Below are 26,900 nucleotides of genomic sequence, written 5' to 3'. Positions count from 1 at the left end.
TATTCATACACACATGTATATGTACAAACACATGCACTCATGCAGTCATATTTTTACTTTGTGACTATCACAATATGTCCAGCATTTTGGAATGATCAGATATAAAGCATGAAAAGCAGTGAGCCTAACGGAGCATTAACATGACGTGATAAGACGATGTAGGCTGTTTGTGACCTCATTGTTTGTTTTGAACTTAACTAAAGGAAATAATACATAAATAATAAACTCTCCTCACCCTATATTCTGAGTTTAATCCCAAAGTTGAAGCAGGAATGACTTGTAGCAAAGCAAGCTAGCTGATTGTTTCTTCTTCTTTTTCTTTTTTTGTGTACTACTTTTCACCACAGACATCATGATACATACATACAGCCATTAGGCTAACTCCCAGCAGCTACATTGCTCTGGCTCTGCCCATTGATGTTATGATGATGAAGAGTTATGTGCCTATAAATAAAACCTGAAATGCTTTTTACAGATTTCAAGACAAGGCTGTTTTATGCATATACTTTCCACAACACCCTTACCAATAACTACCCATTTCTAAATTGCATTAATATCCTCAAAATGCCCAGAAAAAAACTCTCTCTTTGCAAGATTGTAGCAGTCAGCTCAACAGAACAGCTTCTTGTTCACCGAGGTCTCTTCAAGTGTATTCCACGCGATGCGAAAAAAAAAAGCATTAATAATTCCTTGTGTTAATGCTTTACAGCGTTGGTTGATACAAGGCCTCTTCCCTCTGTCCAGCAACAGCCCCTCTGAATATTCAAGGGATGTAAATAATTACAAAGGGACTGTTTCTTTGGCCTCAAGCTCATTCTGTTCTGGTAATAATCATGTGAAAATAGTTTAAAAGAAAAAGTAAAATATGTGAGTTTTTTGTGGCTAGGAAATGGAGAAAAAAATGTCAAAGAAGAACAAAGTTTGTACTCAGTTGCCATGAACAGTAGTAAAACTCCAAGAAGACATAAATCTTGGTAACATCTTGGGAGACGTCAAAGAATCTATAGTGCCAGCTTCACACGAAAGGGCTGTCCGATCTAAAGATGTCTGAGTAGCTCTTGCCGTTCATGTGCTCAGTGTGGCTTTCGATGCTGTAGCAGCGGTGGACCTCTGTGAGCGATGACGCCACGTAGGATGCAGAGCGGAAGAAGTCGGCATTGGCAAACGTGCCGGCGAACTGCATCCGCTGCTGGTTCCAGTTTCTCCGCAGAACACTCTGGACCTGCAGGAAGAGACACAAAGAGGATGTAAGCAGGGGCAATTCCAGGATTTTTTAATGTGGTACAGGGGAGGCCAATAATCAGTCAGGGGCGGGGGGCATTTTTATCAGAAAGACACCCTTGGTCCCGATCCGTCCCTATCTTGAGAAGTTAAGAATTGGTAGCCTAATGATTTAAAAACTCGTAAATGGGTCGCAAATTCAAAATCTAAGCTTTAAATATGAGATGTCGTTAGTCATAAAATGCTGACTCATTACTCACCTCTCCGTTGAAGAAGCAGAATATTGTAGAAACCAAGAGACCCTGCATGAGAAAAACAAAGTTTCTTGAGAGAAATACACAAGATCGGAAATCCCTTAAGCTCAAACAGCTGTCACATGTTCATGCTCTTATTCTAGAAATATTTGTAATTGTAAATCACAAACTTATTATTTGACAGTTATGCAACATGTCTGTTCCTACAGCAGAGCTTTTAATCTCATCTACTAGGGATTGTTTTGGAGTGAAAGCATTTTTGGCAATGTTTTTGTGCAGCAGAACAATTCTTCATCGTCAGTTTTGGATAACTCATACGTATGCACTGACCTGGTAGTGCATGAGGATTTCCATGACGTACAGGTAGATCTCAGAGACCCAGTGATCCTGGGGCTTGTAGGGCACCAGGACAAACTGGATGCCGAGCAGAGGGATGAGGATGAGGGTGGCTCTCACCGCCCTCATGTAGAGGCTGGACTCGGCCTGGTGCGTCACTCTCAGCTTGGTGATCAGAACCCGAACGATGTTCAGCAGGAAGAACAGATTCACCTGGAATCAAAGATGACATTACATTACATACAGAGACACAAGGAAATGCCTGTATTAGAATAAACTTTGACACATCACTTTCATCACTTTCATGATGACCAGACTGAAAACAAGCAAGAAGTGAAGTCCTGGCCGAGCACCAATTCAATTCAATTTAATTCTCATTGACACAATGTGCAGCCACACACTGTATGTAGTGAAATGTAGGTCAATGCTTTCCAACAAACAGTGCACATATACAGTATAAAGAATATACAGTATACAGATAAAACATATTATTAACACTATCAACATTATTTACATTTACATAAATTACATTATATTATAAACATGTGCACATTTTTGTAAATGTACTTGTGCAAATTGCGTAGTATATATTAAAGAGCAGTAACAGGAGGAGGAAGGGGCAGAGGGGAGGGATCTGGGTGAGATCTGGATGGGTAAGAGAGTCATGGATGTGAGCGTGTGTGCATGTGTGCAGTAGGGTTTAGAGGAGGGGGGAGGGGTTGTATGAGGGTAGGTACCAGGGAAGTAAGGGGCTCAGTGCTTACCACCAAAGCGGCGCAGATGGGGCCGTGGATAATGTACAGCAAGGAGGTATCCGAGCTGACCCAACATCTATGAATGCATGAATCAGATCATCATGTTATACAGTATATGGAAACTGGAGCTGCAAAGATTAAACCATTAGTTGTCAACTATTAAATTAATTGCCAACTATTTTGATAAGCAATTAATCGGTTTGAGTTATTTTTTATGAAAAAAAAGTCAAATTATGAATTCATCCTGTTAAATGCGAATGTGTTCTAGTTTCTTCTCTCCTCTGTGACAGTAAACTGAATATCTTTGAGTTGTGGATGAAACAAGACATCTGAGGACATCTTGGGCTTTAGGAAACACTGATCCACATTTCTCACCATTTTCTGACATTTTATAAACCAAACAACTAATCCATTAATCGAGAAAAGAATCAACAGAAAAGAATCGACATTGAAAATAATCGTTGAAATAATAGTTGCAGCCCAGTCGAAAAAACATGATTGAGGTACAATGATATTTAGAAATGGCCATGATGGAGACTCACCTGTCATTGTAGTAGCAGTGGCGTGCTATTGAATGTATCACCGTGGGCACGAGTGGAAAACCTGCAAAATTAAATTAGAACATGAATGACATTTGAGTGAAATGTGCATAATGAAATATTTACATGCACAAGTCCTCCTTACTTACCCCAGCCCAGCAGGTAATACCACATGAGATGTTGTTTTTCTGCAAACACTGCCACAACGATCAGAGTGTGCAGGTAGATGCCCTCGCAGAGCATCCAGAAGTAGTTACAGCTCAGCAGATACAGGTGGACGAACATGACCAGTTTGCAGCTTGCCTAGAAGGGAAAAAGCAATATGAGTTATCGTGGTTTTACTGAAAACGGAAATGCCAAGCAATCTGTGGTTTAATGCAGGGGTCTTTAACATCTTTTAAGCCAAGGACCACTTAACTAAGAGAGACGGAGCAGGGACCCCCTACTGCATATATTGTATAAAATTAAGTTGCATATTAAACTGAGCCAACAATAACGTGTATAAAGTATAAAGCCTTTATACATACCTTTATAGTGCATAGAATTATATGCTATTAAAATAATAATTGTTGTTTTAATGTTGAACATACATGTGGCACAGTGAATCCTTAGGATGAACTGTATTTGTGGATGGCTACTAATGGCTGATATGTTGGATTCCTGCTAAGGCATTAACATTTTTGAAAAAAACTTTCAAAAAATTACCAATAATTTGGCGTACCCCCTGCAGTAATTCTAAGGACCCCCTGTTGAAGATCTCTGGTTTAATGGAAAAAGAAGTCAAATCACTCACAGAATCATTATACGCGTGTCCCTGTTTCATTACCACTGTTGTAAGCCAGACAACGGTGATGATGGAGTTCAGCACAAATGAGAAGAAGAGGTTTTTGTGGAGCGTTATCCTCTGGCAGCTCAGACTCCTGAGGGCAGTGGAAGAGGAGACACATAGGCATTCACATATTTCATCAGCTTCAATGATCCTGGATCTTTTAGGTAGGCCTACAGTATGGCTCGTAAAAGTATCCTTAAATTGAAAAGTGGCAATAAATCATTTTACCCACTCAGATGCAATTGGCTTAAGTGCATTTACAAAAAAATAGGGAAATTAAGAAAGCTTACTTACTTAAAATGGAAGAATATTCCCAATGATATGAGCAATGAGACCAGCGACAGGCCGTGACCAATCATGACCAAATAGAAGTGAGTCATTGCCGCCTGCTAGAAAACAAAATTAATACAACTTCACAGCCAAAGCTTCTTCATATATTTATTATATTGTCTTTATTCCTGCTTACTGTCCCATGATGTGTCGTGTTAGCTTGGCAGTTCGTGAAGTTTGTCCATGTCCTGTTGCTCTCGGGGTGGCGTCCCCACTCGCCTGTCTCTGAGCACACTTTGGACGCCATCGCTGTCGACAAATTTGCAACCACAAGTTTGTGTATGGATGGAACAAATGAGATACAGCATGCTAAATGTCCAATTTGATATCTTTTTTTTGTTTTATTTACCATGAGGATCAAAATTTCTAAAGTAGTCGGGACAGCCCTGCTCTGTCGGTCCGGCTTCAGTTTCGTCCCAGCACAGCCACCCATCCCATGTTGCGTTGCACATGGGCCCTGCTGACCACAAAGGACACGCAGTGATGTGTTAGTCAGTGTTGGAGTCAAGTCACCAACTGTGGAGTCAGAGTCTCAAGTCCCCAGTATTCAAGTCCAAGTCTGAGTCACCAAAGAAAAGTCTGAGTCAAGTCGAGTATGAGTCGAGTCACCATTACCTGAGTTTGAGTCTGAGTCGAGACACGACTATAGAAAAAAGTGACTCGAGCTGGACTTGAGTCCGAGTCCAGGACTTGAGTACTCCATCACTGCCTATTACACATAAAAGTAGCAGAAACTACATCCAACTTAAGAGTCCTATTTCATGAATCCTCTAGTCCAAGTCATCAGTGCGCGAGTCCAAGTCGAGTCACTAGTCCAGAGAATAGCGACTCGAGTACTTGAGTACTCCATCACTCATTGGAGTGACTTAAAATTGAAAATAGTAACACCAGAATCCACTTTTTAAAATCATTCCCTCACCTATTGTTTTTGTTTTGCGGTGCGATTTTTTCAAAATCTTCTGGAAACATTCGTACTGGGCCGTGGCGATTTGGTTCCGTGTCGACTGATGTTCTCCCTGATGGTTCAGATGCTCCTGGTAATCATCTTCAAGGCTTGCCACCACAATCAGCTTAAAAGAGATTGTTGAAATTCAAGAAGCAAACACACACAAATACACACATATGCAGAAATTAGAGTGCATCTGTCAAGCAAGCGCTAGTAAACAAGAATTTTAGTTGATAAAATACGTGAAATAGATAATTTTACTGAATCAATAAAATGTCACAAGTGAAAGTTTCTTCTGGAGCTCTGGGGAAGCTAAAATCTTTCAAGTTGCATTATGGGAAGTGTAGGTTGAAGTGATGTTATATGATGATATATCAGGACCTAAAGGTAAGTACATATCATACCTCAACTTTACGGAAGTACAATACTAAATCACCGGAGTACGCCTTTTAGGGAGTGCATCAGGAAGATTAGAGAATAAAGCCAATCAAATAAAGAATTTTGAATTTTTTAGAAGCAAATAACTTTAGTTAGTATTCTAAAAACACATTCATTATTAATTTGTTAATTAGACAGATTTTACACAGGGGATAATATTTGATCTAATGTCACCAATGCATGGCCAAAATACATGAAATACAGAAACCCTAACAACTAAAGAAATATGCAATAAAATAGAATATCTAAAACAACTTGCTTCAAAATTGAATGGATGATCTAAAAATCAGTGGTGAAGCTGCAAAAAAGTTTAAGACAATCATGTGAAGGCTACACATTTAGCAGAAAACTGTGTATTATCAGGCGACAGCACAGTTCAGATACAACAGCTACCTTATTGAGAGCGCACATGACCAGGAGATACATGAAGCCGCTAAGGTCCATCTGTGCTCTGGTCACCGCGGGGGTTCTGAGGAACGTTTGTAACTGAGAAAAGGAAAGCATATTAGAGTTTGTAATCTGTAATCTGTTTCTGTACAAGAAAACAATAGACACACACAATGATGTGACCTTTTCTCTATTTAGAAGTCATGTAAACAATACTAACAGTACAACTCTCCAACATGTTTTTAATTTGCAAAGGCAGGTCTCCCCTTTTTGGATGTTAGGGTTGCGGATTTGGCCTTTAGCTTCCTCTGTTCCCCACAGCTTCCTTCCTGCATGCTTATTATGCATGTTGAGCAAGTTTGACTAAGGTTTAGCCAAAAAAAAATCAATGTAGCAAATGAAGTAAGAGCATGTGCTGCAAACTGACACACAGATGTTTTGCTCAGCTAACTAAATGCATCATACGCTGATCCAAATGTTGTGTGGTGTGACAGTGGAAACGATGACAGTTCTAATGGTGGTAAAAAATAGTAAAAGCAGTGACAGTAGTGGTGATAGAGGTTGTGTTGGCACGAGCATCTGTCAGTGTTTGAATCTAAGCATATTGGACCATTTTCTAGTCACAGAAAACCGTCCCTGTCACTCTTCATCTCATTTAGTTGCTGCACAGAATATAAAATCAAGATCAATTGTTTTATTTTGGGGGAAATGTGTGATTCATAATGAGCTACGCCCTTGCCAACCACTGTTATTAAAAAAGGAATATGGCAGTGATGGCGGTAAGTAAATATGTATGGTGTTCTTGGTTTACAATGGTAACAGAGACAGTGAGTGTTGTATATGTTTTCAATGGGTAAATGTTTTAAGATATAATATTTATTAGGGTATCTGATGTTGTTTTAATAGATATTAAGTGTACACCAGGGATCTATGTCCACAACATTTAATGCGTAAGGTAGTTTGCGACACCCGTCCCTATAGCTCTAAATACAAAAACACACAACTTGTCATTCACTTTTTGTCGTATTTTTCTAAATTATGCTGGCTTAGTTTTCTTTTTTCATCTTTTTTCCTTTGTGTTGTTGTTCATCTGTTGTGGAAGCTACTTGGCCTCTCCTGCCGATGTTTTCTTATCTCATTATCTAGATTTTAGGCCGTCTGCAGTCTGCAAATAAAATACAAGAAACACTCAACAAGTAAACACTACCTAACAACACAAAATACAGTGAGACATTAGGATACTATTTATGCATGCATTTAATATTTTTAAATGAAGTTAACAAATTTTGTTTTACAATAAAACTTTTCTCAAATCAAGGGCTTTTCATTTGAAATAAGACAGACCAACAAACTTTTTTTAATTTCCAACTCCCCCGACTGCTAATCCAGGAAATCTTTGTCAGTTTCTAAGATTAATATCTTCTTGAACACACCCAAAGACATACTGTTTATCTCTCTAATGGCCTACAAAGACACTCAATAACTGACAGTGAAGTAACTCCTTTATTGTGTGAGCCATCTGTACCAGAACACGAGGACTTTCACAATGCTCCATGTGAAGTACCCTAAATGAGGAAATCCCATTTCAGAAACACCATTTGATATAACCTTAATATGTTGTGTTTAAATGTGACATCCAAAGAGGGGGTTGACGCTTCCGTTACACACCAAGTAGCCTTCTCTAATCTCTACTCATGTGTTTCATCACATTTTCCCCTGCCAACAGCAAATTGAAGAGGTAAAGTTTGTACTTTTTTGGTATTGTTTCTCTACCCATTAATACTTTAATGTGCATGTGTGTATCCCTGTTTTCCACGGGCCCTGCAACGTAAATCCTAAAGTTTAACATTTCGCAGTTTAATGGAACATTTAACCTGTTTTTAGCACTGTAAACACAGTGCTTGAACAGTAACCACACAACAGTCTGTCTACATGCTGAAAAACTGTAACCATTAAAGAAACGTACCTTTGCAGGAGCAGAAAATTTATTTGTAAAAAAATACAGTGTTTGCCACCTCTTGAAGAGTAATCCTTCAGTCTGAGAGTTTATCTTTTACAGGAAAAGAAAGACAACTGTTTTCGAGATTTCTAGAGTAGTCCGTCAGCGTGTGTGTTTCGCAGCAGAGGCAGAGGCAACACTGAGCTGTCCTGATAAGAACTGACTAGGGCTGTGAATGACATCATGCTTGCTTTTTGTGGAGGCAGACAGAGGGACATCCCTACAGCGTATTGAGCAATACAAAGTGTTAATATAATTGATCACCATTACACTGCATCATTTATATTATGTATGATGTGTCATTTCTGATGTAAAGGGAACTTTAATGTCCTGGCTGTCAACAAGTCAATCTTTAGGGTCTGATTTTTGTCATGAGTAACTAATGAATTTACTTTATTGCATAGAGCAGTGGTTACCAAACTTTTTCACATCAAGGACCCCTAAACTGACACAAATTACACCATGGACCCCCATTTGATTAGGTTTTGTTCCATGGTCCCCCATCGGATTGAATGTTTTGCTTTTAGATGTTTTATTACAACAAGTGTGTGAAACCCATGGCCAATATAGTCATACATTCTGTCATTATGTTACTTATGGATGGAATTATAGTGAAAATAAATTATTCACATTCTTGCTGGACCCCCTGGAACTCCGTCAAGGACCCCTGGGGGGTCCCCAAACCCCACTTTAAAACCGCTGGCATAGAGTGCCATCTGCTACTCAATGTGCCTGCATAGGCCTCGCTTGTTTTTTAGAGATTCTTTTGCCTGTTACGGTGATGAATACTATTGCAAATGGGGAATATTGATTTACATGGGAAAAAGATTACTAATAATCCTATTAGGTCAACAAGTTCTTAGAAAGAGTCCCGGACCCATGGACTTCAAAGAAGCTGTCTGTTAAATGTATTAGACATATACAATGTATTAATTAATTAATTAAAAAAAAGGTAATTTTCACTACATAACTGATTGACTTTCTATTCCTTAGCAACGGCGCCCTCTGTAGGTGAAATTCTCCTCCTTGGCAACAGCCAGGTTGGTTACCATGACCACGGCGTTTTGGTACCTTGCTCTGCAAGTTTTTCTTCTCCCCCCCCCCGCCCTTGCTCTGCAAAGTACTTACGGTAAGTTTCGGCTTATTTTTGGGGACTTATCGACAAATGAGTACTTTTTGAGATGTGTCCCCATCCTGAGGTAAGTTTATCATTTAAAATGAAAGAGTTACAGTTTGTTAGTTTAGTTTCTTCAACGGAAATTGACCGGAAGTAACGTTAGTGGTCAAAAGGTGTATGTAAATTAGCCTAATGTTAATTAATGTTAAGCTAACCGTCGTTTCGATATCTAAAATGGGATAACGTGTGCCTGTGTGGTAGCTGAGAGTTCCGACCTACTTCCAGGTACAGTAATATTCAGTATTTAATTAGCAAGTCATACAAGTTTTGAAGTATAACTACTGTAACGTTAGCTAGCTAGCTAACGTTGTCATCGGGTAGTGACAAACGTCAACGTTATCGTTACCTAAAAAAACCTTCTCGTGTGTAACGCTATCTGTTAAGCCAAATGCAATGTGTTTCCTGGTTTCTGCTTAAAGGGGGTAATTCCGAACGTCTTTGCTTAAGTACAAGTATATCTGTGGGCTTTGCATGTAAACATTTGTACACAGTGAACTGTAAGGTAGGGATGAAGATAAATAGAAACTTGAGATTTTAATATGTAGATCTGCAGTACTAACGCTAAGCCAAGACTCAAAACAATGATTGCTACAGGGTAGATTGACTGACTGATTAATATCTTTATTCTGCAGCAGCAGGATGTTTAGGAAAACTGTCTGGAGGAACACAGTCAGTGATGCAGTGAGTTTCCACCAAGACCAAGCCCTCAACACCACCATATTTCTCCTGACCTCCTTCGGCCCAACAGGGTTTCTGCTCAGAGAGGACGGAGAGGCTAGAAACTTCAAGGTGATTGAATATGTGATTCAAGATTGATTGTGATTCAAACTCCACAAACCATGTTTGTATCCTTACTCCAGTCGTGCTCATGTTGTTCAGGTGTGCTTGGGTGACCCACATACGTGCACTTGCCCTGTGTTCACCAGGGAGCAGGAGCCATGCAAACACATCTGCTGGTATCAATAACACACACACAAATCAACACACCTCAAGGTTTTAGTCAGTAATATTTACCAAGGTTCCTTTTTTATTTTGTCTACGTGTAGCATTGTGAGGGGAACTGATGATTCTATTTAGACTGGGTAGCATGTAAAACAGTTTAGGAAGAAAGCTTATCCTTAAAATGTCTTGCAGTTGATGAAAAACAAGTAGTTGTTTTTGAAAACCATTGTATTTTGATGTTTTTGCGGAACCTAATAACTGGGATTGGGTATTTAAACTTTTTGGCCACATACCAAATTGTGTCTGTAGTACAAAGTATAAAACTGTAAAATAAGTTGGATTCTTAGTATTGGTTACTTTTTTGATTAGATATAGCCTTATTTGAATCAAATTTTGTTACTTTATTTACTATATTTTATGTAGGCAATATTCTGGGGTGGCTGTTTTCTTAAATCGTATTTTGGATGTTTGGCTTATTTTGTTAAAGTAGTTTTTTTTTTCTAAAATATATTTTAAAAATGATGATATCCAGACAGAATATGAGATACTAATGACTGAATGTATGTGTAAATATCAGTGATATTCACTTTCATCATATGAGCACTGCTAACTAGAATGAACCTAATCTTTATCATTACAGGGTTTTACTGCGGAAATTCAGACTACCCAGAGAACATGAATGTAAGTTGTTTTGCTGAATTGTTAATTTCTTATTACACTGATTGCATAATACTGCACCTTTCAATTCAGTTACATTGTTAAAATGTTTGATTTGATTGGTTCATGACACTTATGAACCCCTATTCCACCTAACATTTAACAATTCCTTCTGAACCTGTAGTATATGTTGACCCACCCTTGTACATGTGCTCCTGTTGACATGCAACGTTAAAAATAAACTCTGCTCTAGATTCATTTCAGCATGGACTTGTGGAGAGACAGATCTTGGAGGTGCTCCATGGTTTACACCAAACCAAAGACCACCGGACGGGAAATTATTCTTCTGCTGCTGCTGGGACCCAGAGCCAGCCATCCACTGGCCAGGAGGCTGGAAGTGTCTGCCGGAAAGTGATCCAATCCCAGGATGTGTGTCCTATCTGCCAAGAAGAGCTGCTGGAGAAAAAACAGCCCGTGTCTTACTGCAGGTGTGTAGGCTGCTGTGTGGGTCGGTTATTATTTCAGTACAGTCATGTTTCAGAATAATGTAAGCTGTTCCAGTCAACTTTTGTTGCACTACTGGCCAGAACATGACCCCATAAAGCATTATCAGTCCCAATACAGCACATCCAGTTGTTGACATACAGAATGTTTAGCGGAAACCACCAGCACAGATTTTCGGATGTTATAAAATTAGATTCAACCTCTCCTGATATTCACAGAAGAGGACGTTTCATTCAAACACAAAGACGTGATGTGGAAAATGTTACTTGCATTATTGTGCTAACAGATGTTCTGCACTCTCATGTGCCAACCCTGTCTCTCCCAGGTTCGGTTGTGGCAACAATGTCCACATCTCTTGCATGAAGGTGTGGGCCGATCACCAGAAACTTTTAGACAGTGAAGAAACCGTGAAGTGCCCTCTGTGCAGGGAGGACTTCAGCTCCTTGAAGTTGCTCCAGGAGCAGGTGAAAAACGCAGTGAAGCTCTTCACTGCTGCTGAGAGAGAGAAGCCAGACAGACACCTGGGAGTCCTCTGCCACAGCTGCCGGGTCGGCCCTGTCACTGGCAGGTGTTTTAAGTAAGCAAGTGGCAGTCATAAACCGTCGTTTAATCACAGCATTCCCAGTATGGCAATTGGCAGTCTGCCGAAATGAGCATATGATAGTGTATTTTAACATTTTAGATTTTGTGTTAATGGATGAATTCAGTAAACTGTAATTTCCTAGTCATAATGTGTCATGCCAAGTCTTCTTGAATCTCTGTTATCATCTTTTCAGATGCACAGTCTGCAGGTACTTCTATCTATGTGAGGACTGCTCAAAGAAGGGCTGCCACCCACAGCATCCATTTGCGTCACGAAAAGTAAGCTATTTGGACTCAACTTTGAAACAATACTCGTGCTGCATTGGCTACCACCACAGTGTTGAAAAATGCAATGATTCAGATAACACTTTGCAGTGGTCTTAAGGCCACACATCGCAGTAATATACTGCAAACACCTAATGAAACTGGCAATTGTCAAGTGAATTGTCATATTTGTTGGTTGTGAGAGGTTTTAATGAACAAGAATGTCTGATAGTATAACTGCCACAATAAGGGGCTAATTAAATACACCTGAAGAAAATAAAAGCTCTCACCTAACCTCAAACAGAAAAGGAGAGAAAAGTGGCACCTTGTGGCCGAGGACCCCAGTGATGAACCGAGGGGAGCGACCTCTCACCCGCCGAATGACAGGTGAGTTATTGAATACATCCAGAAAATGTATTCTGTCTTTCGTAGATGAAGATGGACAGATTCACTCTGAACCCTGATGGCTTCCTGAGGATAATATAAAGTTATAAGATATAAAGTGTCCACACATCTAATTGCTGAGTCCCAAAGCTGTTGTTAAATACCTCAGACCTGTGACCACATTGGCAGTGACTTTGCAGTTTATAATAATTTTGCTGAAACAAAAAAATGGTCACTCATACAGGAAGTACAAAACATTACTTAGTTAAGACAACTGTTGCTATTTACTGATGATATGCTAATTTCTGCTCACTCTTTCCCATCTCGGTACTCAGCATCATCCCTCTAGCTGCAGACCCTTTACCTGAAAATGTGTTGGGGTGTCTACCTACGGTCAGGGTGAGATCGGGGTCCCGGCTCCTGGATGTGGGACAGCAGTGTCGTATCTGTCTGCTGGATTTCAGCCTGGGCCAACGTGTCCGAACTCTGCCCTGCCATCACAAGGTAAACTTTTCACTGTGTGCTCACATTATCTTAACATCTGTATAATACAAAGTATTTAAAATGACATCAACTCACATTTATGTTCATCACATTGTTACATATTCTGTTTTGGTTCACCAAAAAAAAGTGGGCAAAGCTCAATACTAAATCAGAGGAAATTGAAATATAACTGTTAGTGAACATTGATTGTGACTTCCCTTTATTCTGAATCTGTGAGGTGCGTCAAGTTACTTAAAGCATATCAGAACCCAGTCTGTTGAGACTATCAAATATAAAACCATATAATCATAATGATTTAAACAAATGTAATGCAAAAAAACTTCACAGAGTCCCTTCCTCTCTCCCTCCTCGCATGTTCACACCCTTCAGTTCCACACCGACTGTGTGGATGGGATCCTGCGGAAATCAAACTCCTGCCCCTTGGATGGATATGTCATTTATAACCCTTTGACTTGGACAACCAGTGAAAGGAAGACCTCCCCTAAGTTGGCCTCCTGCCTTTCCAGTGACTGTGCCAAACGACCAGAAAATAACTTAAAGGACCTTTTTATTCCAGGAGTGGCCCTGCGGGACAGGAACACTAAAGTCACTCCCTCACACGGTTCTCTGAACTTAGAGGTGCTAACGGGTTCTTCAGTAACTTTAAACACCCCACAAAAGTTAATAACTGACCGTTTTCAAGGCTTGTGCGTAGATACAGCCACTGTGAAAGAAGGAGAAAGAGAGTTGCAGAGAAAACAAACTCCTGTTAATCCTGAAAGCGGCTCATCTTTTGATCACCAAAGTAAATCTGACTCAAGTGCACATTTCTTAAAAAAGACAGCGACAGAACACAGCTCTGCTTCACCTACAGTGACAAAAATCAGAGCGCAGCCCCAGTTGAACCTTTTTGTAGGTTTGCAGAGACCTGAGTCAGACCACACAGCTACTGTGTCCTCTTCTGCCAGGCGAACTAGACTGCAACCCAAGAGGACAGGCACGCTAACCATCAATGAAACAAACAACATTTCAGAGCTAACAATGACTGGAGTTTTAATAAACACACAGCAACAGAAGAAGACTTAACTTTACTGTTAATGCAGTGAAAGAAATCAAAAAGTGTGTAACCCTTTATACAATAACATGTAAATCTGAAATATATTTGAAATGTAGTGTTTGTATCATTTTGCTGAAATGTATTTCATACATAATTAAATATGTACTTCACAGTTGGAGAAAAACAAATGACAAAAGCTTTTGAACAATAAATGGTATCAAGTAAGTTTATTAATTTAATGCACAAAAAGGCAAGACTAATAACACTACCATCATTACAGAGGTAAACACAAGAGGTGCCCATTTTGGAAGAAACTAAATCCCTATGAGGTTCAATGTCTAGACACAAAAGGAGCACAGTATAGAACACATTAAAATCAATACAAATACATTCAGCGAGATCACTTTAAAACAGGAGTGGCAGTAGGTTTGATTTGCTCGTCAAGAATTGTCAGCACAAAGTTTTCACAAACTACTCCTCGTGTTGCTGTGTAAGCTGGGGTGTGCTGTGTTTTCAAGCTGATGACTAGCAGGAGAAAGTACTTCCATTTGTAAGCATACTGAATGATTAAGTGCTCAACTTGTTGCTACATTTAAAAATTACAAAGCTCAGGCTTGTTTTACACTCTTTAAAAGGCTCGCTCTTTAGGCTAACTTTAAAAAAGAAAATCATATCGATAACGTGTCATATGACTTTGGTTCAAAAACCTTGTCATTCATCCATTCACTGGAACACACTGATGCACCTCTCAGACTTTTAGCTGAGAGAAAAACAGCACAAAATAATTGAAATCACAGCCACATAATACATAAAATGTTGCTTTAGTATATACATACAAAAGAACACATGAATGTGTGAATATACATACAAACTCAATAGGGAAAACTTTTACAGTATGACGGAAGACTTGTCGCTGCAAAGTTCCATTTTAAATTTGAATTAATAGTAAATATTGCTAGTAAAACAGCTTTGTGGTATTCGTGGTAAACGTTTTGCCAAACCTTATCATTGATGGCCAATGATGTCAGTGTTCAGTATGCTGTTGTAGTATTTACACTCAAAGTTGAATATGTTACTGGGGATGCTGTGTGCCAGTGGAACAAATGGGCACATATTAAAGTGAAGTGTGCTTTATGTGACGAGATCGAGACGAAAGCTGCCATGTCAGTTAGAGGACAGACGTAAAAGGCAGGCGTACCTGTGACTTTGTTGTACTGCTGTACGCTTATTTGTTTTGAATTGGTTAAACCAAAGTATCCCATGGTCACGAAGTAAATCTATTTTTGTCAAAAGTAAGAATACAGGTTGTGAAAGTAAAACTCCAAGGCACCGAATTAATGCTGTGAATAAAATAATTACAAGGGCTTATACTTTGTTATTATCAGAGGGGGGGCTAAGCAGAAGGTGTTGATCTCCTTAACTTAACATAGCCAATTAATGTAATTGTATGTAGGCAATCTGAGCCATTACTGGGCTTCTAGATGGTGTGTTTTTTAAATATTGGCCCATAATCATAGTGTAAAAGTCCTGGGGTATTATTGTTGTTGTAGTAGTTACAGTTGGCAGCACAACACCGAGTCTCCTTCCAAGACTAGACAATGAAATAAACCATTCAGTCCCCAAGTAATATAACCGCTACGATGACGTAATGTTAGCAATACAATGAAATGCAAAAACTATTTTCATACACACAAGGAAACATTCATTTTCATGCATTCTAAAATAATCGTAGGCTTAAAACCTTGAATATCAGGTATGTAAATGGCAGCTTAGCTTTACAATGTACATCAGTGTTTTTCTCCAAAAATCCATTGGAGTCAGTGACAGGCAGAAAGTTAAGACGATATGTCAGTCATTGTTCGGACAGAGCTGATTCCGAAACTGACCACAAAGTCTCTTTTATAAGGAAAATGAGGCAGAATGATCAAAACAAGATGTCAGTACTGCAAACTGGGAAAGCTTCTATATCTTATTTAATTTACAGCAGGCATTGATGATGAGGATAAGTGCACTACGCATAGACCTGTATCTGTGTCCATCCTGCAAACTCACCGGATTTTACAAAATATAGTCAAATACTGTGCCTTGTGTGATCATATTTTAATGATTACAGGCAGTAAGAAGGCACCCTTTATAATGCCAGCACTGGGGACTATGGGATATCGTGTTCACATGGACATTTTCATGTGAAGACTCTCGCTGGTGATCTTTAGATTCTGGAGAATGAAACGACATGGTGCACACAAACGTGTCTTAACAGCAGCTACATGATGCTTCAACATGACAATAGATCCTGCTTTATTTTTTTGAGCGTATGCATTCTTTGGCAAAGTTGTACAATCACATAACTCAACAACAACAATGCCTGCGTGAGCACAAGTGTTGAAAACTAATTTGGATCACTCAGCACTGATGACACATTGTGATGAAAATAGCTCAGTGTGGGTGAAATGGTTAATGGGACATTTAAATTAAGCACTGATGAAAAAAGGCTTGGTGTTTGCAACGAGCCGTGCTCTAACTGCGCTTGGTCAGAGGTCTCCCCTCACGGACATGCTTGGCACTCCTCTTTTCAGTCTTGCCCTTCTCTCTGACCTTCCTCAGGCGCCGCGGAGGCGGCGTACCTCTGGACTCGCTGTCCTCCTGAGCGCTGGATGTATCCATCCCGTCTCGCTCTTCAGGAATGTTAGGAATAGCCCCACTGCTACCGTCTAAAATGTTCCTCAGGGAAGGGTCCTCTGGCGTACAGGTGGCTGTGGTGCCACTCTCACTACTGCTCAGGTCCTGTTCCTCGCCATAACGCCCTCCTCGGCTGTGGTGCGGCAGGGAAGAGGCCCTGATGGAGCGCCTGTCGCGCTCCGTCTCGCGGATGTTATGCTGAGGCTCGTTCATGTCCACCCCAGAGTCCAGGCTGGTGTCGTTGCTGCTCGGCGGGCGGTGGCGGCGGCTCTGGAGCTCGATAATGGAGTGGCGGACCTGGGCGGCCGGCTTCCCGTCTAAGGAGACAAACCAGGCCCTGGGGTGAGACTTGCCCCGGGTCAGCTCCAGCAAGGTGCGCTCTGAAATCCCCTGCAGCTCGCTGGGTACACCATGCCCATTGCTGAAGGCCTCCATACCAGCCGCCTCATTAAGAGTCCCAGGGACCGAGACGGAGGATTCCAGGAGGTTACTGTAGCGTCCCCACACAACAGCGTTAGGGCCTTGGCCTTGCGGAGGAGTCTCCAGAGGCTGGGGCTCATCTTGGCTGCTCTGCTGTGGACTGCTCCCACCTTGGGAGTGGTGGTGAGGGACTTTGGGTAGTGTCTGGGTGTAGCTGTCTTTATTTACAGGCTCTGAGTGAGCATCATAGTCAACTCCATTGCGGGGGAAAGTAGCAGACTTGCAGCCTGATAGTTGCTGCTCCTGAGCACCGAAAAGCTCCGGCGCCTGAATAATCGCCACTGGCTGGTTGTAAATATGAAGCAGCTTATCTTGAAAGAAGTTGTCAGAGTTTATGTTGACCCGATTCTGCTCTGACTTTTCCCGAAGCCGGGCCACCTCTTCGCTGTTGATGTAGTGAGACGACGGCTGGGGACCTTTGATCCGATCCAGAGCAATGTTCTCATAAAGAGGAGCCACCGGGCAACTCCCTGGATCCTCCACATAGATGTTGTAGTTGGCTTTGTGCCTCGGCGTGGACGAGGGTTCACACTGGACACTGCAGGAAGCGAGGCTGTTGTCGCCAGAACGGAACAACAAACCCTCTTCCATGTGGGTGGAGGTGGTTTGGTCTTTTTTCACCACCGTGAGTTTGGAAAAGCGTGCTCTCCTCCCCCTCCTGGGCTCTCGATAAGAACTTCTCCTGTACAGAAGAAACAGAATTAAATCATAGGGTTGCGTTCCAAATGTTAAGGGCAAGTTAAATGGACACTTTTTTTTAATTTTAAGCTGATATTGTTAACCTACCACTTATTTCTATTCGGTCTCTTCTTTAAGAGGGTTTTATTTAATGCACTGTTAGCATTTATTTGATATAGTACCATAGTCAGTGGACTTTTCTTTACCTTGTTTAAAGCCCCTGAACACTTGGCTACAAATGTTAAGGATATTTCAGTAACTTATATAACATATACATAAACACATACACATACTGTATAAATATTCATGTCTAAATAAACAACAAAAAAGTTGCTTATTCAAAGATCTAACATAGGTTTTATTCTTAAAGAGTTACACTTAAATGTGTTTCAACTTTAAACTGAAAATAATTAATTCTAAATGAAGTCCTACTACAAGGAAAATAAGTAAGTATATGTTTTATATACTGTAAATTGAAATCGACCGATAACATCTCTGAGCAGCTTTCTTACCCGCAGTGACACAGCAGCAAGGAAAGAAGTCCAATCACTATAGCCAGCATGGCTCCCAGTATTCCCATCAACAGGTAGGTGTGGTGTGATATGAAATCAATGGAGCTTCCATGTCCCAGGTTATCTAAACAGTCAAATTCATAGATTGGCACGACACATTTACCAAAACACATTCCACAAGTTAATGAAGGTAGATGAGTTATGTACCGTGTGATGAGGGAAGAGGGGCAGCGATCCAGTAGCCCAGATGGGAAGCGGTGTAGGTCCAAACCAGCTCATCGCCAACTGTTTTCACTATCCCCAGACCCTGGTTCTCCCAGGCACCTGTTGTTATTGCACATTAAAGTTTATCAAATCATTAAGCTTACAATATTGACAGATCAGTGTTTTCCCTCGGTTTGTGGATGACTTAGGTGTGCGTATTTTGGCAAAATACACACACAATACAAAAAGGGGTTTAGGCTTACTTCCTTAAGAAAATGTTACATTTTTCAATTTAAAAAATGCAAAATCCCCATACATTTTGTGTCTCTGGGTTTTTGCACCTTTGTGGTAGTTTAATTACTCTTTTTCACATTACTTTAAACCATTATTATAACCATATCTGTGTCGGAAACGTTGGAAAAGCTAGAGCACATAATAGATAACAAGACAAAACTAAGCTAAAGAAGTCCAACTACAATCATTAGATCTGAGAAAAGTCTAGTTACATTCATTCGGGTTAGGTGCTGCCCTAAACAGCTCGGGTGCTGCACCTTAACTTTAAAATGGCAGGGAAAACCCTGCAGATGATGTTCTTCCAAATGCTAGATCTCTGTAACGATGTACAGTACCAACTTCATTTTACATGTGTTTTTCATGTGTCAGTCTTATTTTCTAATGAAATTCAGTGGCTTCTCTGTAATCTTTTATACTTACCTGTCTTTAGGTTAAAGGCCCAAGCTGGCACAGTGTCAGAGGCCCTGAGATGCGTGCTGTGTCCCAGGGGAAGGCTGATTTGAATGGGCCCTCGAACCTGGAGCTCCTCACCGCCAGAGTACAGCAGGACATTGATGGCTGCCAGCGCCTTCAGCTCAATGATTTGGACCACTTCAGACGCACGGAGGAGTAATCCAGTCAGAGGAGTCAATCTCAGACATTTCAATGGTACAGTGAATTCTTATGTTTAACAATTTTTTTGTAGTTTAAACATTAGCTTCATCCATTTTGTAAAGAATTACCATAAAACAATGAAACAAGCTGTGAGATCTGTTTGATTTAAAGATGCTGACCGTTCATGCCCAACAAAGTCTTTAAATAATTGTTTGTAAAACTTATTTAGTGCAGTTTTGAGAAATGTGCCTGCTTAAAACACTAATGAGGGTCTTATTTACCACTCACATGATTTTTTGCTGATGATGCCTGGAGTGCAGTTGGCACAGTCTTTCGCTAGGTGGTGCTGTGGTACAGTCAGGTACGCTGTCACCGAGGAGACGTTGCTCTTATCAGACATCGTGAGGAGGTTCTTGGGGAACTTAACCTTAGGTTGGGATGAGCTGTCTGTAAAAACAAGATGGCATCCGATAAGTACATCTAAAGACATGATGCAGTATGTTTAAATGCGTATATGAAGCTACAAGTGACTGTGCTTTGACAGAAAAGATGAAAGAGAAGTGGTAACAAGGCTTTCTTTATTTTACAGTAGAGGTTAGGGCTGGGCGATATGGAGAAAATCAGATATCACGATATTCTTGACCACATCGATGTCAATATTGCGACTATATTGTAGGGTTGACAACTAGTGCTTTCAGATAATCATTTTTTACAATGAGATTTTAGATAAATAATCATCAATGATGTGGTAAACGGTTCCAAGGGAAATTATAGAGAAAAAATAAATCATTTTTTTCAGCTATATACTGACTATGTTTACATGCATGCACAAAAATAGTGTGCTGTTAAAACAAATCTGCAATTCTTCAAATGATATTCCCTCAAAATGTTTCACAACAGATTTTCTGAGAATTGAGTTAGTATGTGCTTGTTATTATCAATTTAGACAAATATCACAATATCTCGACATCTATCGACGATTTTATCATGATATAATTCCATTGAAAGACGATAAATGATCATATTGAATTATTGCCCAGACCTAGTAGAGGTGCCTACTTTATCTGGCATTTATTTAAATGATTATTATTGGAGGCTTAAATGCCCCTAATTGATCTGAGGGACAAAACCAGTATCATAGTTTACCTCTACACTTATGTCAGTGGTGACATAATACAGTTGATATTTGTGCAGTTACTCTGCTGTATTCTTGCATCTTGACCATCAATCCCTTCTTAATTTTATACTTTAATCTGTGCAAGTCAAAAACTTAAAAACTACCCAGATGAACTGGTTAAAGCTGTCATGTTTAGCTCAGTCAATTCAGGAAAAAAATCTTCTATTTTTCCGATGCAAGGGAGTGTTGTTCTACAAATTTAAGGTTGTGATTTGCTCGTTGAGATGAAGCTGATTTGTTTCTGACCTCTACAAAGTGTGTAAACCTACCAGGTAACTTCCCTGTGATGAGTACTGAGTCTTCAAACAGCCAGATGTTCCCCTGACTGTGAGGGAGCAGCAGCAACGTCACAGCAGAGAAAACTGCAGGAAGACAGACAAAACACAAATAGCACTTTTTTCCAACTATCCCAACTACAAAAGTTCTTTCCAATAGACAAAAGTCACCATTATAGAACTGACAAAGATCAGAAGTGGCAACTTTATTTATAAATAAGAGAGAAATTGAGAAAAATTACTACAAACATTTAGTTTTAAATATGTAACAAGAGATAGAGATGTCAAGTCATTCACTTTTAAACACAACACAAGCTGTTTATGGTGCCTTCCTGTAGACCTGTAATACCACCAGCAGGTGGCATAATACCTCAAGCCTCTTTTTAGGCTTCAGCTGTCTGGCTCAGCAGCACAAAAGGGAGGCGCCTCTGATAATGCGGAGCAAAGCAGGTCTCGACAGATGACACAATTTCATCATCCATCTGATTTTTATCCCTCATAACACCTGCTCCATCTTTGCTTTGAACAACCGCCTCCCTGCTTCTTTTCTGGCTGAGACAGACCAGTAAGCGGAAGTGGATACACAGACAATAGAGTCATGTTGTTTTTTTTTTTTTACACCAACATGAGATCGTTGTGGCTAAAAAGCCCCCCCCCTGCATTTGATTGGGTGCAGGACAAAGAGAGTTTGCTGAGGCAGGGATATGTTTCCCCCAGGCTTGAGTCAGACATCTCGACTCTACATGCTGCTGTAGAGACAATCGATACGATGACGGCGTTCAGTTACACTTGACTGTACGCTGGGAACATAAAATGCTTCATCATGAACAAACCTCAGTGACAAGTTGGATGTTGTCGCAGACACTTCATTAATCTGTGATGACCATGAATAATGCAGCTGTGTGAATACTGTGGCTGGCAGTACAGAAAAGGGTACTCACAAATGGCTGCACAGCCTATTATGCACAAGTAATATTTACATAGCTAAAATAGTGTTTGTGTGAGAGAAATGCATCCTTGAGCAAAGCACTTTTTATTTGAGTAGGTGTGGGCTAAATGCCTTAATTGTGTTTTGTCTCTATGCTTGGATCGATCCTTGTTGGATGATCCTTTTTACTTGTGTCCCTTAAAGGGGGGCGGCAGGGTCAGCTGTGACCCTGGAGCTGGTCAGGATGTGATGCAGTGTTCAGCATTTCAGCAGAGCAGATGTTAACGTCCATAGGGGATCCAACAGTCTGTGGCTGTGCTCTTCTGTCAGAGAAGCCAGGCTTACTGTATGACTTATAGGTGGATATGGGAGAAGATTTGGGCCATGCGAATGAATGTTTTCCTCAGAAACTACCAAGATGGTGCCCCTGACTTAACAATTATTGTTTGAATTTGTGGACATAAAGAGACAATGAGGAGTCAGTTAGTGTTTCTTGGATTAGCCAAAGGTTTAAAAGAAGTTGTTGTGTGTGTTACTCACTCGGCCTCTTGGCGGTGCTCCAGGGCACGGGGGTGGGGGCGTAGCCCTCCATGGTGCCCAGCAGAGTCAGACTGAGGCCGGGACTGTAGGTCACCCAGAGCAGAACCTCACCCTTCTCGTCTGTTCGGGCAGAGCTCCTCAGAGTGTGGTTTACGTAAACGTCCACTGAAGCACCCGGCAGCGCCTGACGGGTCACTAGGTCCCTCACCAGCACCTTCAGAGCAAACTGGGGCTCTGGAGAGAAAATGCCAGAAGGTATAATGATTTAGACTTTCGTAATGTCCATTTATGGCCAACGTTCTGTTAAATGTTCAAAATCACACAAGCAAATCTAACAAACAATTGCAGTTCTTTCCCTGGGTTTGTTGAATAATTGGGTGCACGTATTTGGCGGAGGGGTTTAGGGGTCCTCCCTCAAAATGTTTTGATGTTTTTCAACAAAAAAATGCAATTTCACATCATTTTGGACCATTATTATTACCATATCTGTGTCTAAAATGTTGGAAAAGCTAGAACAGATAAATAAATAACACCAAAAAAACTTCCACAGAAGGCCACAGGGGACCAACTACTATTTTTAGTTCTCAGTATTTCGCAGTATCTGAGTGTCATTTAATTAGTTTTGATGCTCAGATTGATTTTATTTGGCTTAGGTGCTGCCAAAAACCGCTTGGGTACTGCACCAAAGTCTTATAACGGTAGGGAAAACCCAATTGTATTTATAGTTTGGATTTGGTAAACTATTCCTATCAGCATGGCTGCTAGAGTTAGACATCCAAGAGTTTGATTGTGGTAATACATGTGTCTCTGCATGTGTTCTGATCTGTATGCAGACCAGCCTCAACCACTTCCTCTCTCAGCAGTACTCGGTAACCTTTCTCTTCCCATGAAAAAGTGATGAGGCAGGCACAGTTGAACCAGAGGGAGAATGAAAAATACATCAAAACCAAGTGCCACGTTAAGACGTTTCTTCCCTTCCAACACTGTCGCATACATATGCACTCCGAAGCATGTAGAGTTGATATTTAGCCAGTTCCTAATTGTCAATATCACGCTGTAGTTGAGAGACAGTTTTACTCTAGTTTTCAACCTTTTTCAGTTTTAAAATCTTGATCAGAATGCATGTTGCTGTCTACAGTGTAGTTGGTGGGGTTGAAAACCTGACTTTTTGTTGTAATGTACTGTATTCTTTAGCAGTATAACTGATGGATGTATTAAGCTTAATGACTGCTCATCAAGATGTTATGGTCTGTAAAACTGGCACTAACATATCCGCTGGAGTTCCTAGACAGCATTCAAGTGTATTTTTTATTTTTTTTACAGTATGTAAACCCACCAATCAATCAATTTTATACGTCACATTAAATCATATAAAATACACAGAGGCCATCAATGTGCGCAGGCTCACCTGCTGTGTCAGCAGAGCAGCGCAGGATCACCATGCTCCCCATTAATTCATCAAACAGATAAAAACCTTAATCCCCCAAACCTCCACATTATATATCTTAACCCTATTAGCTTGTTGGCCAGACTGCCTGTGAATACATCCAATAGCTTATCAATAGAAATAGCTGATCATTCAGACAAATACCTTGGCATTTAGGATGGTTTTAGTGAAGACGTCTTTACTTTAATAACAGGAGCTCCTTCTAATTGAGCATATTGCTACATAGCTTTACTGCAAAGATCATGTATAATTCAGAATACAGTATTAAAGATAAAAAAAAAAAAACGATCCGATCATTGTTTCTGCACAAAATGGCACATATTTGACCAGCTTTACCTTCATATCTGCAAGTTAATCTACTATTTTGCCACTCAAAATGAATTAAAAGTGTCAGATTGAATAAAATGTTGCAATCTGTGGCACAATTTAAAATATATTTATAGACCTAGCTTGCAGCATTTGCCTCACAACAATCACAGAAAGCTGCAGCAAACCTAATTTGAATGTATATATCCTAAACAAAGATAGGTTACAATAAAAACTAAAGAAAGGTGCAATTTAAAAGCCAGTTCTTTTGGTCAGTTTCACAGAAACAAACAGCCTATTTACATAGCATGCACTGCTACCTGATTCTGTTATGAGTCACACGGCTTCCTCTGTTGCAGCTCATTTCCATTTTGTCTAACAATGACGGACCGATGGAGAGCTAATATGTGTTTTTGTTTACCTTCTATCGGAGCGGAGGGGCTGAGGAGTCTCCCCGGGTCGGTGACAGACGGGTCTCCGACCGCAATGGTGAGGCCATTGTCCCCGGGCGAGGAGGAGGGCAGGCCGCCGCCCTCCTCCGCTGCTCTCACCGCCCCATCCAGGCACGGAATCAAAAGCAACGACGGCAGAAAGAGCAGCAGCGGCGGCAGCACGGAGCGTTCAGCGGCGGGCATGGCGAGAGGGGGAGCAGGCTCAAAGACATAACGAACCGCGAGAGGTTCGGGGAGGGGGAGAAGAACGAGGTCCAGTAGGGTTTGTCCTTATCACGAAGGCCTCGTCCCTCTCATGGTTTCTTGTAATGTTGGTGCGGACAGAGGCGGGGGGGGGGGGGGGCCCAAACCCCGTGGAGAAAGGATGCGCTGGTGCTGAGGCTGGGCGTGTGTGGTCGAAGATCGTTTATAATGGGAAAGATGTGTCACAAAACAAAATACAGCACAGGTTCATCACTATGATTTATATCCTAAAATGCCACATCTAAATATATTCCTTGTGTGTATTTCGGTCCAATAATGCATACATATACGTGCATATGTGCTGAAACAAGCAGTTATTTCATTTAACAGCCTGTAGTCAATGGCAGATAATTTTGATGATCAGTGATAATGTGAAGATTTTCTGCTTTTCGATTCTTTAAATCATTGTAAACGGAATATCTTTATTTTCTAAAGTAATTAGTAATAGGCTATAAGAGAGTGTGATTACCATTGCCGTACCACGAAAAAGGCTACAGAGTGAGAGGTCTTACTGTCAGGATTATCTTTGGTAAGACAGAAGATGCTGTTACATCATTGGTTGCCTATTTTTATCTCCCCTGCTTTGACAAAATGTAAAAATCCACCGTTCAAATCACACATCATGACTGAAAAATATAGGCTACATAAAAGAATCACTTTTTTTGTGCTGTGATTATTTGTCAAGTCAACTTGTAAATATACAGAAACAAAAATAGTTGCCCCCCAAACAAAAATATTCTTCCCCCTGATGAAAGCTGAAATTTACGTTTACATGACTTCATATTCACAATGTAATGCTTGGAAAGTTAATCGACTTATCTCAACCAAAAACAATCTCTATATTTTACACACAAATTGCTCCAAATATATTCAGGTTACAACGTTTTTAGTTTACAATTAAAAAAACCCCCACATATTTAATAATACACAATAAATACAATAAAACAATAAATCTCTGAACTTACTGATGTTCTTATCTTCTGTTTACTAATGTTTGCACTTCCTTTTACATTTCATCTTCTGGATTTAGGGATTTTTTTTTTTTTTTTTTTTTTGTGGGGAAGATTTCAGTTATACACGGCATAATGTAGCACTGTTTCTTTGTAATATTTGGCTTGTGTTTTTAAATGGCCGTCACTATGGCACATTTCACAGAATCCTGCCCCTTTTGTTACTGTGATGAGCTGAATGAGTGAAACATTTGAATAAAACACACTGAATCAAATGTGACTTTTTCCCTCAGTACTTTATTTAGAATTTAAACCTGCAACTTTTAACTAAATAGTAAACGAGTTTAAATATACACTGCCTTTGCTTTAAAAGCAATATAACCCTGTTCTTTGAATACAACCACACACTGGAGTTGGCATGCTCCGATCAGTATGTGATAATAATAATTCATAATAATTAATATTAACAGTCTGTGGTGGTAATAGTAGCACAGACATGTTGCCACCTAGTGGTAGAATTAGGGGAATCTAGACTCCTAGCCCCAAAAGGTACAATTTCACTTTGAACCCTACGATTTGCAATGAAAAATCTCAGCAGTTTGAACCTGAAATAAAATGTATACTTAGAACATTTCTTTGAGAAAAACGTGTACAACAGCAGGTGCATGTAACGCTTTGAGACCCAGCTCTCACACTTGTATGTAATTAGCATAAATAAGAATTCCTGTATGGAGGACCAAATTAGGTTATAATCAATAAATACATGTTGGAAGATGACCAAATAAATAAAAGCAAACCTTAATTGAAAAAAAAACACATACATTGAAGTAATACAAAAAAATGCATTTATTAATTGATAAATAAAATAATATACAAAGAAAAAGGCTTGAATAAATACTGAAATATTCAAATGCATATATAAATGAATACAAAAATACATGACTGCTGGTAATTATTCGGAACATACATTTCTTGCATTTACATACATGCAAATAAAGAATGAAATGAATGTTATATAGACATAAGTGTATGTAGAAATGTAGAAGTACAGTACTAA

General features: G+C 40.1%; 3 protein-coding genes and 1 long non-coding RNA gene across 10 annotated transcripts; 2 read left to right on the top strand and 2 right to left on the bottom strand.

Annotated features, from left to right (window-relative positions):
- Positions 1-710: 710 nt before the first annotated feature.
- On the bottom strand, positions 711-8,209 carry calcrlb (calcitonin receptor-like b). 4 transcript variants are annotated; one of them, XM_031291746.2, is made up of 13 exons: positions 8,002-8,209; positions 6,042-6,134; positions 5,184-5,334; positions 4,614-4,724; positions 4,401-4,513; positions 4,229-4,323; positions 3,899-4,025; positions 3,255-3,408; positions 3,109-3,169; positions 2,576-2,642; positions 1,806-2,024; positions 1,482-1,523; positions 711-1,222 (listed from the first exon to the last, which is right to left on the bottom strand). In XM_031291746.2, exons 2-13 carry the CDS (start codon positions 6,090-6,092, stop codon positions 1,016-1,018), a joined length of 1,398 nt encoding a protein of 465 aa, XP_031147606.1. In that variant the 5' UTR covers positions 6,093-6,134; positions 8,002-8,209; the 3' UTR covers positions 711-1,015. The 4 variants fall into 4 exon arrangements, with proteins under 4 accessions (XP_031147606.1, XP_031147608.1, XP_031147607.1 ...); XM_031291748.2 differs by having other exon boundaries at positions 4,229-4,320; XM_031291747.2 differs by having other exon boundaries at positions 4,614-4,721; positions 8,002-8,208.
- An 879-nt stretch (positions 8,210-9,088) lies between these two features.
- On the top strand, positions 9,089-14,740 carry zswim2 (zinc finger, SWIM-type containing 2). Of its 4 annotated transcripts, none has more exons than XM_035998703.1 (10): positions 9,089-9,203; positions 9,844-10,000; positions 10,091-10,167; positions 10,794-10,834; positions 11,064-11,298; positions 11,640-11,891; positions 12,091-12,175; positions 12,465-12,547; positions 12,880-13,048; positions 13,418-14,740. In XM_035998703.1, the coding sequence occupies exons 2-10, from the start codon at positions 9,851-9,853 to the stop codon at positions 14,111-14,113; spliced, it is 1,788 nt and encodes a 595-aa protein (XP_035854596.1). In that variant the 5' UTR covers positions 9,089-9,203; positions 9,844-9,850; the 3' UTR covers positions 14,114-14,740. The 4 variants fall into 4 exon arrangements, with proteins under 4 accessions (XP_035854596.1, XP_035854597.1, XP_031147596.1 ...); XM_035998704.1 differs by having other exon boundaries at positions 9,093-9,219; positions 9,847-10,000; XM_031291736.2 differs by lacking the exon at positions 9,089-9,203 and adding an exon at positions 9,226-9,436.
- Positions 14,741-15,579: 839 nt separating this feature from the next.
- Positions 15,580-24,884, bottom strand: LOC116044483 (protein FAM171B). The gene is made up of 8 exons (XM_031291724.2): positions 24,620-24,884; positions 22,446-22,679; positions 20,972-21,064; positions 19,814-19,972; positions 19,352-19,522; positions 18,641-18,757; positions 18,434-18,557; positions 15,580-17,925 (listed from the first exon to the last, which is right to left on the bottom strand). Exons 1-8 carry the CDS (start codon positions 24,831-24,833, stop codon positions 16,602-16,604), a joined length of 2,436 nt encoding a protein of 811 aa, XP_031147584.1. The 5' UTR covers positions 24,834-24,884; the 3' UTR covers positions 15,580-16,601.
- On the top strand, positions 22,599-25,612 carry LOC118494478. Its single transcript, XR_004896630.1, has 2 exons — positions 22,599-22,700; positions 24,632-25,612. It is a non-coding gene; the product is annotated as an uncharacterized LOC118494478 (long non-coding RNA).
- Positions 25,613-26,900: the final 1,288 nt, after the last annotated feature.

Source organism: Sander lucioperca, chromosome 24 (genome assembly GCF_008315115.2).
Source record: "Sander lucioperca isolate FBNREF2018 chromosome 24, SLUC_FBN_1.2, whole genome shotgun sequence".
In the NCBI taxonomy this organism is placed as follows: domain Eukaryota; kingdom Metazoa; phylum Chordata; class Actinopteri; order Perciformes; family Percidae; genus Sander; species Sander lucioperca.
This window is presented reverse-complemented; position numbering and strand designations above follow the sequence as displayed.

Coding starts and splice junctions, on each gene's coding strand:
- calcrlb (XM_031291746.2), bottom strand. CDS start 6,092: ATGGACCTTAGCGGCTTCATGTATCTCCTGGTCATGTGCGCTCTCAAT. Junction 5,335..6,041: donor TCATGTGCGCTCTCAATAAG/GTAGCTGTTGTA, acceptor ATCTCTTTTAAG/CTGATTGTGGTGGCAAGCCT. Junction 4,725..5,183: donor CCGCAAAACAAAAACAATAG/GTGAGGGAATGA, acceptor CTTTGTGGTCAG/CAGGGCCCATGTGCAACGCA.
- zswim2 (XM_035998703.1), top strand. CDS start 9,851: ATGTTTAGGAAAACTGTCTGGAGGAACACAGTCAGTGATGCAGTGAGT. Junction 11,299..11,639: donor CAGCCCGTGTCTTACTGCAG/GTGTGTAGGCTG, acceptor TGTCTCTCCCAG/GTTCGGTTGTGGCAACAATG. Junction 12,176..12,464: donor ATCCATTTGCGTCACGAAAA/GTAAGCTATTTG, acceptor AACCTCAAACAG/AAAAGGAGAGAAAAGTGGCA.
- LOC116044483 (XM_031291724.2), bottom strand. CDS start 24,833: ATGCCCGCCGCTGAACGCTCCGTGCTGCCGCCGCTGCTGCTCTTTCTG. Junction 22,680..24,619: donor CCCCTCCGCTCCGATAGAAG/GTAAACAAAAAC, acceptor TTTTCTCTCCAG/AGCCCCAGTTTGCTCTGAAG. Junction 19,973..20,971: donor CATCACAGGGAAGTTACCTG/GTAGGTTTACAC, acceptor TTGTTTTTACAG/ACAGCTCATCCCAACCTAAG.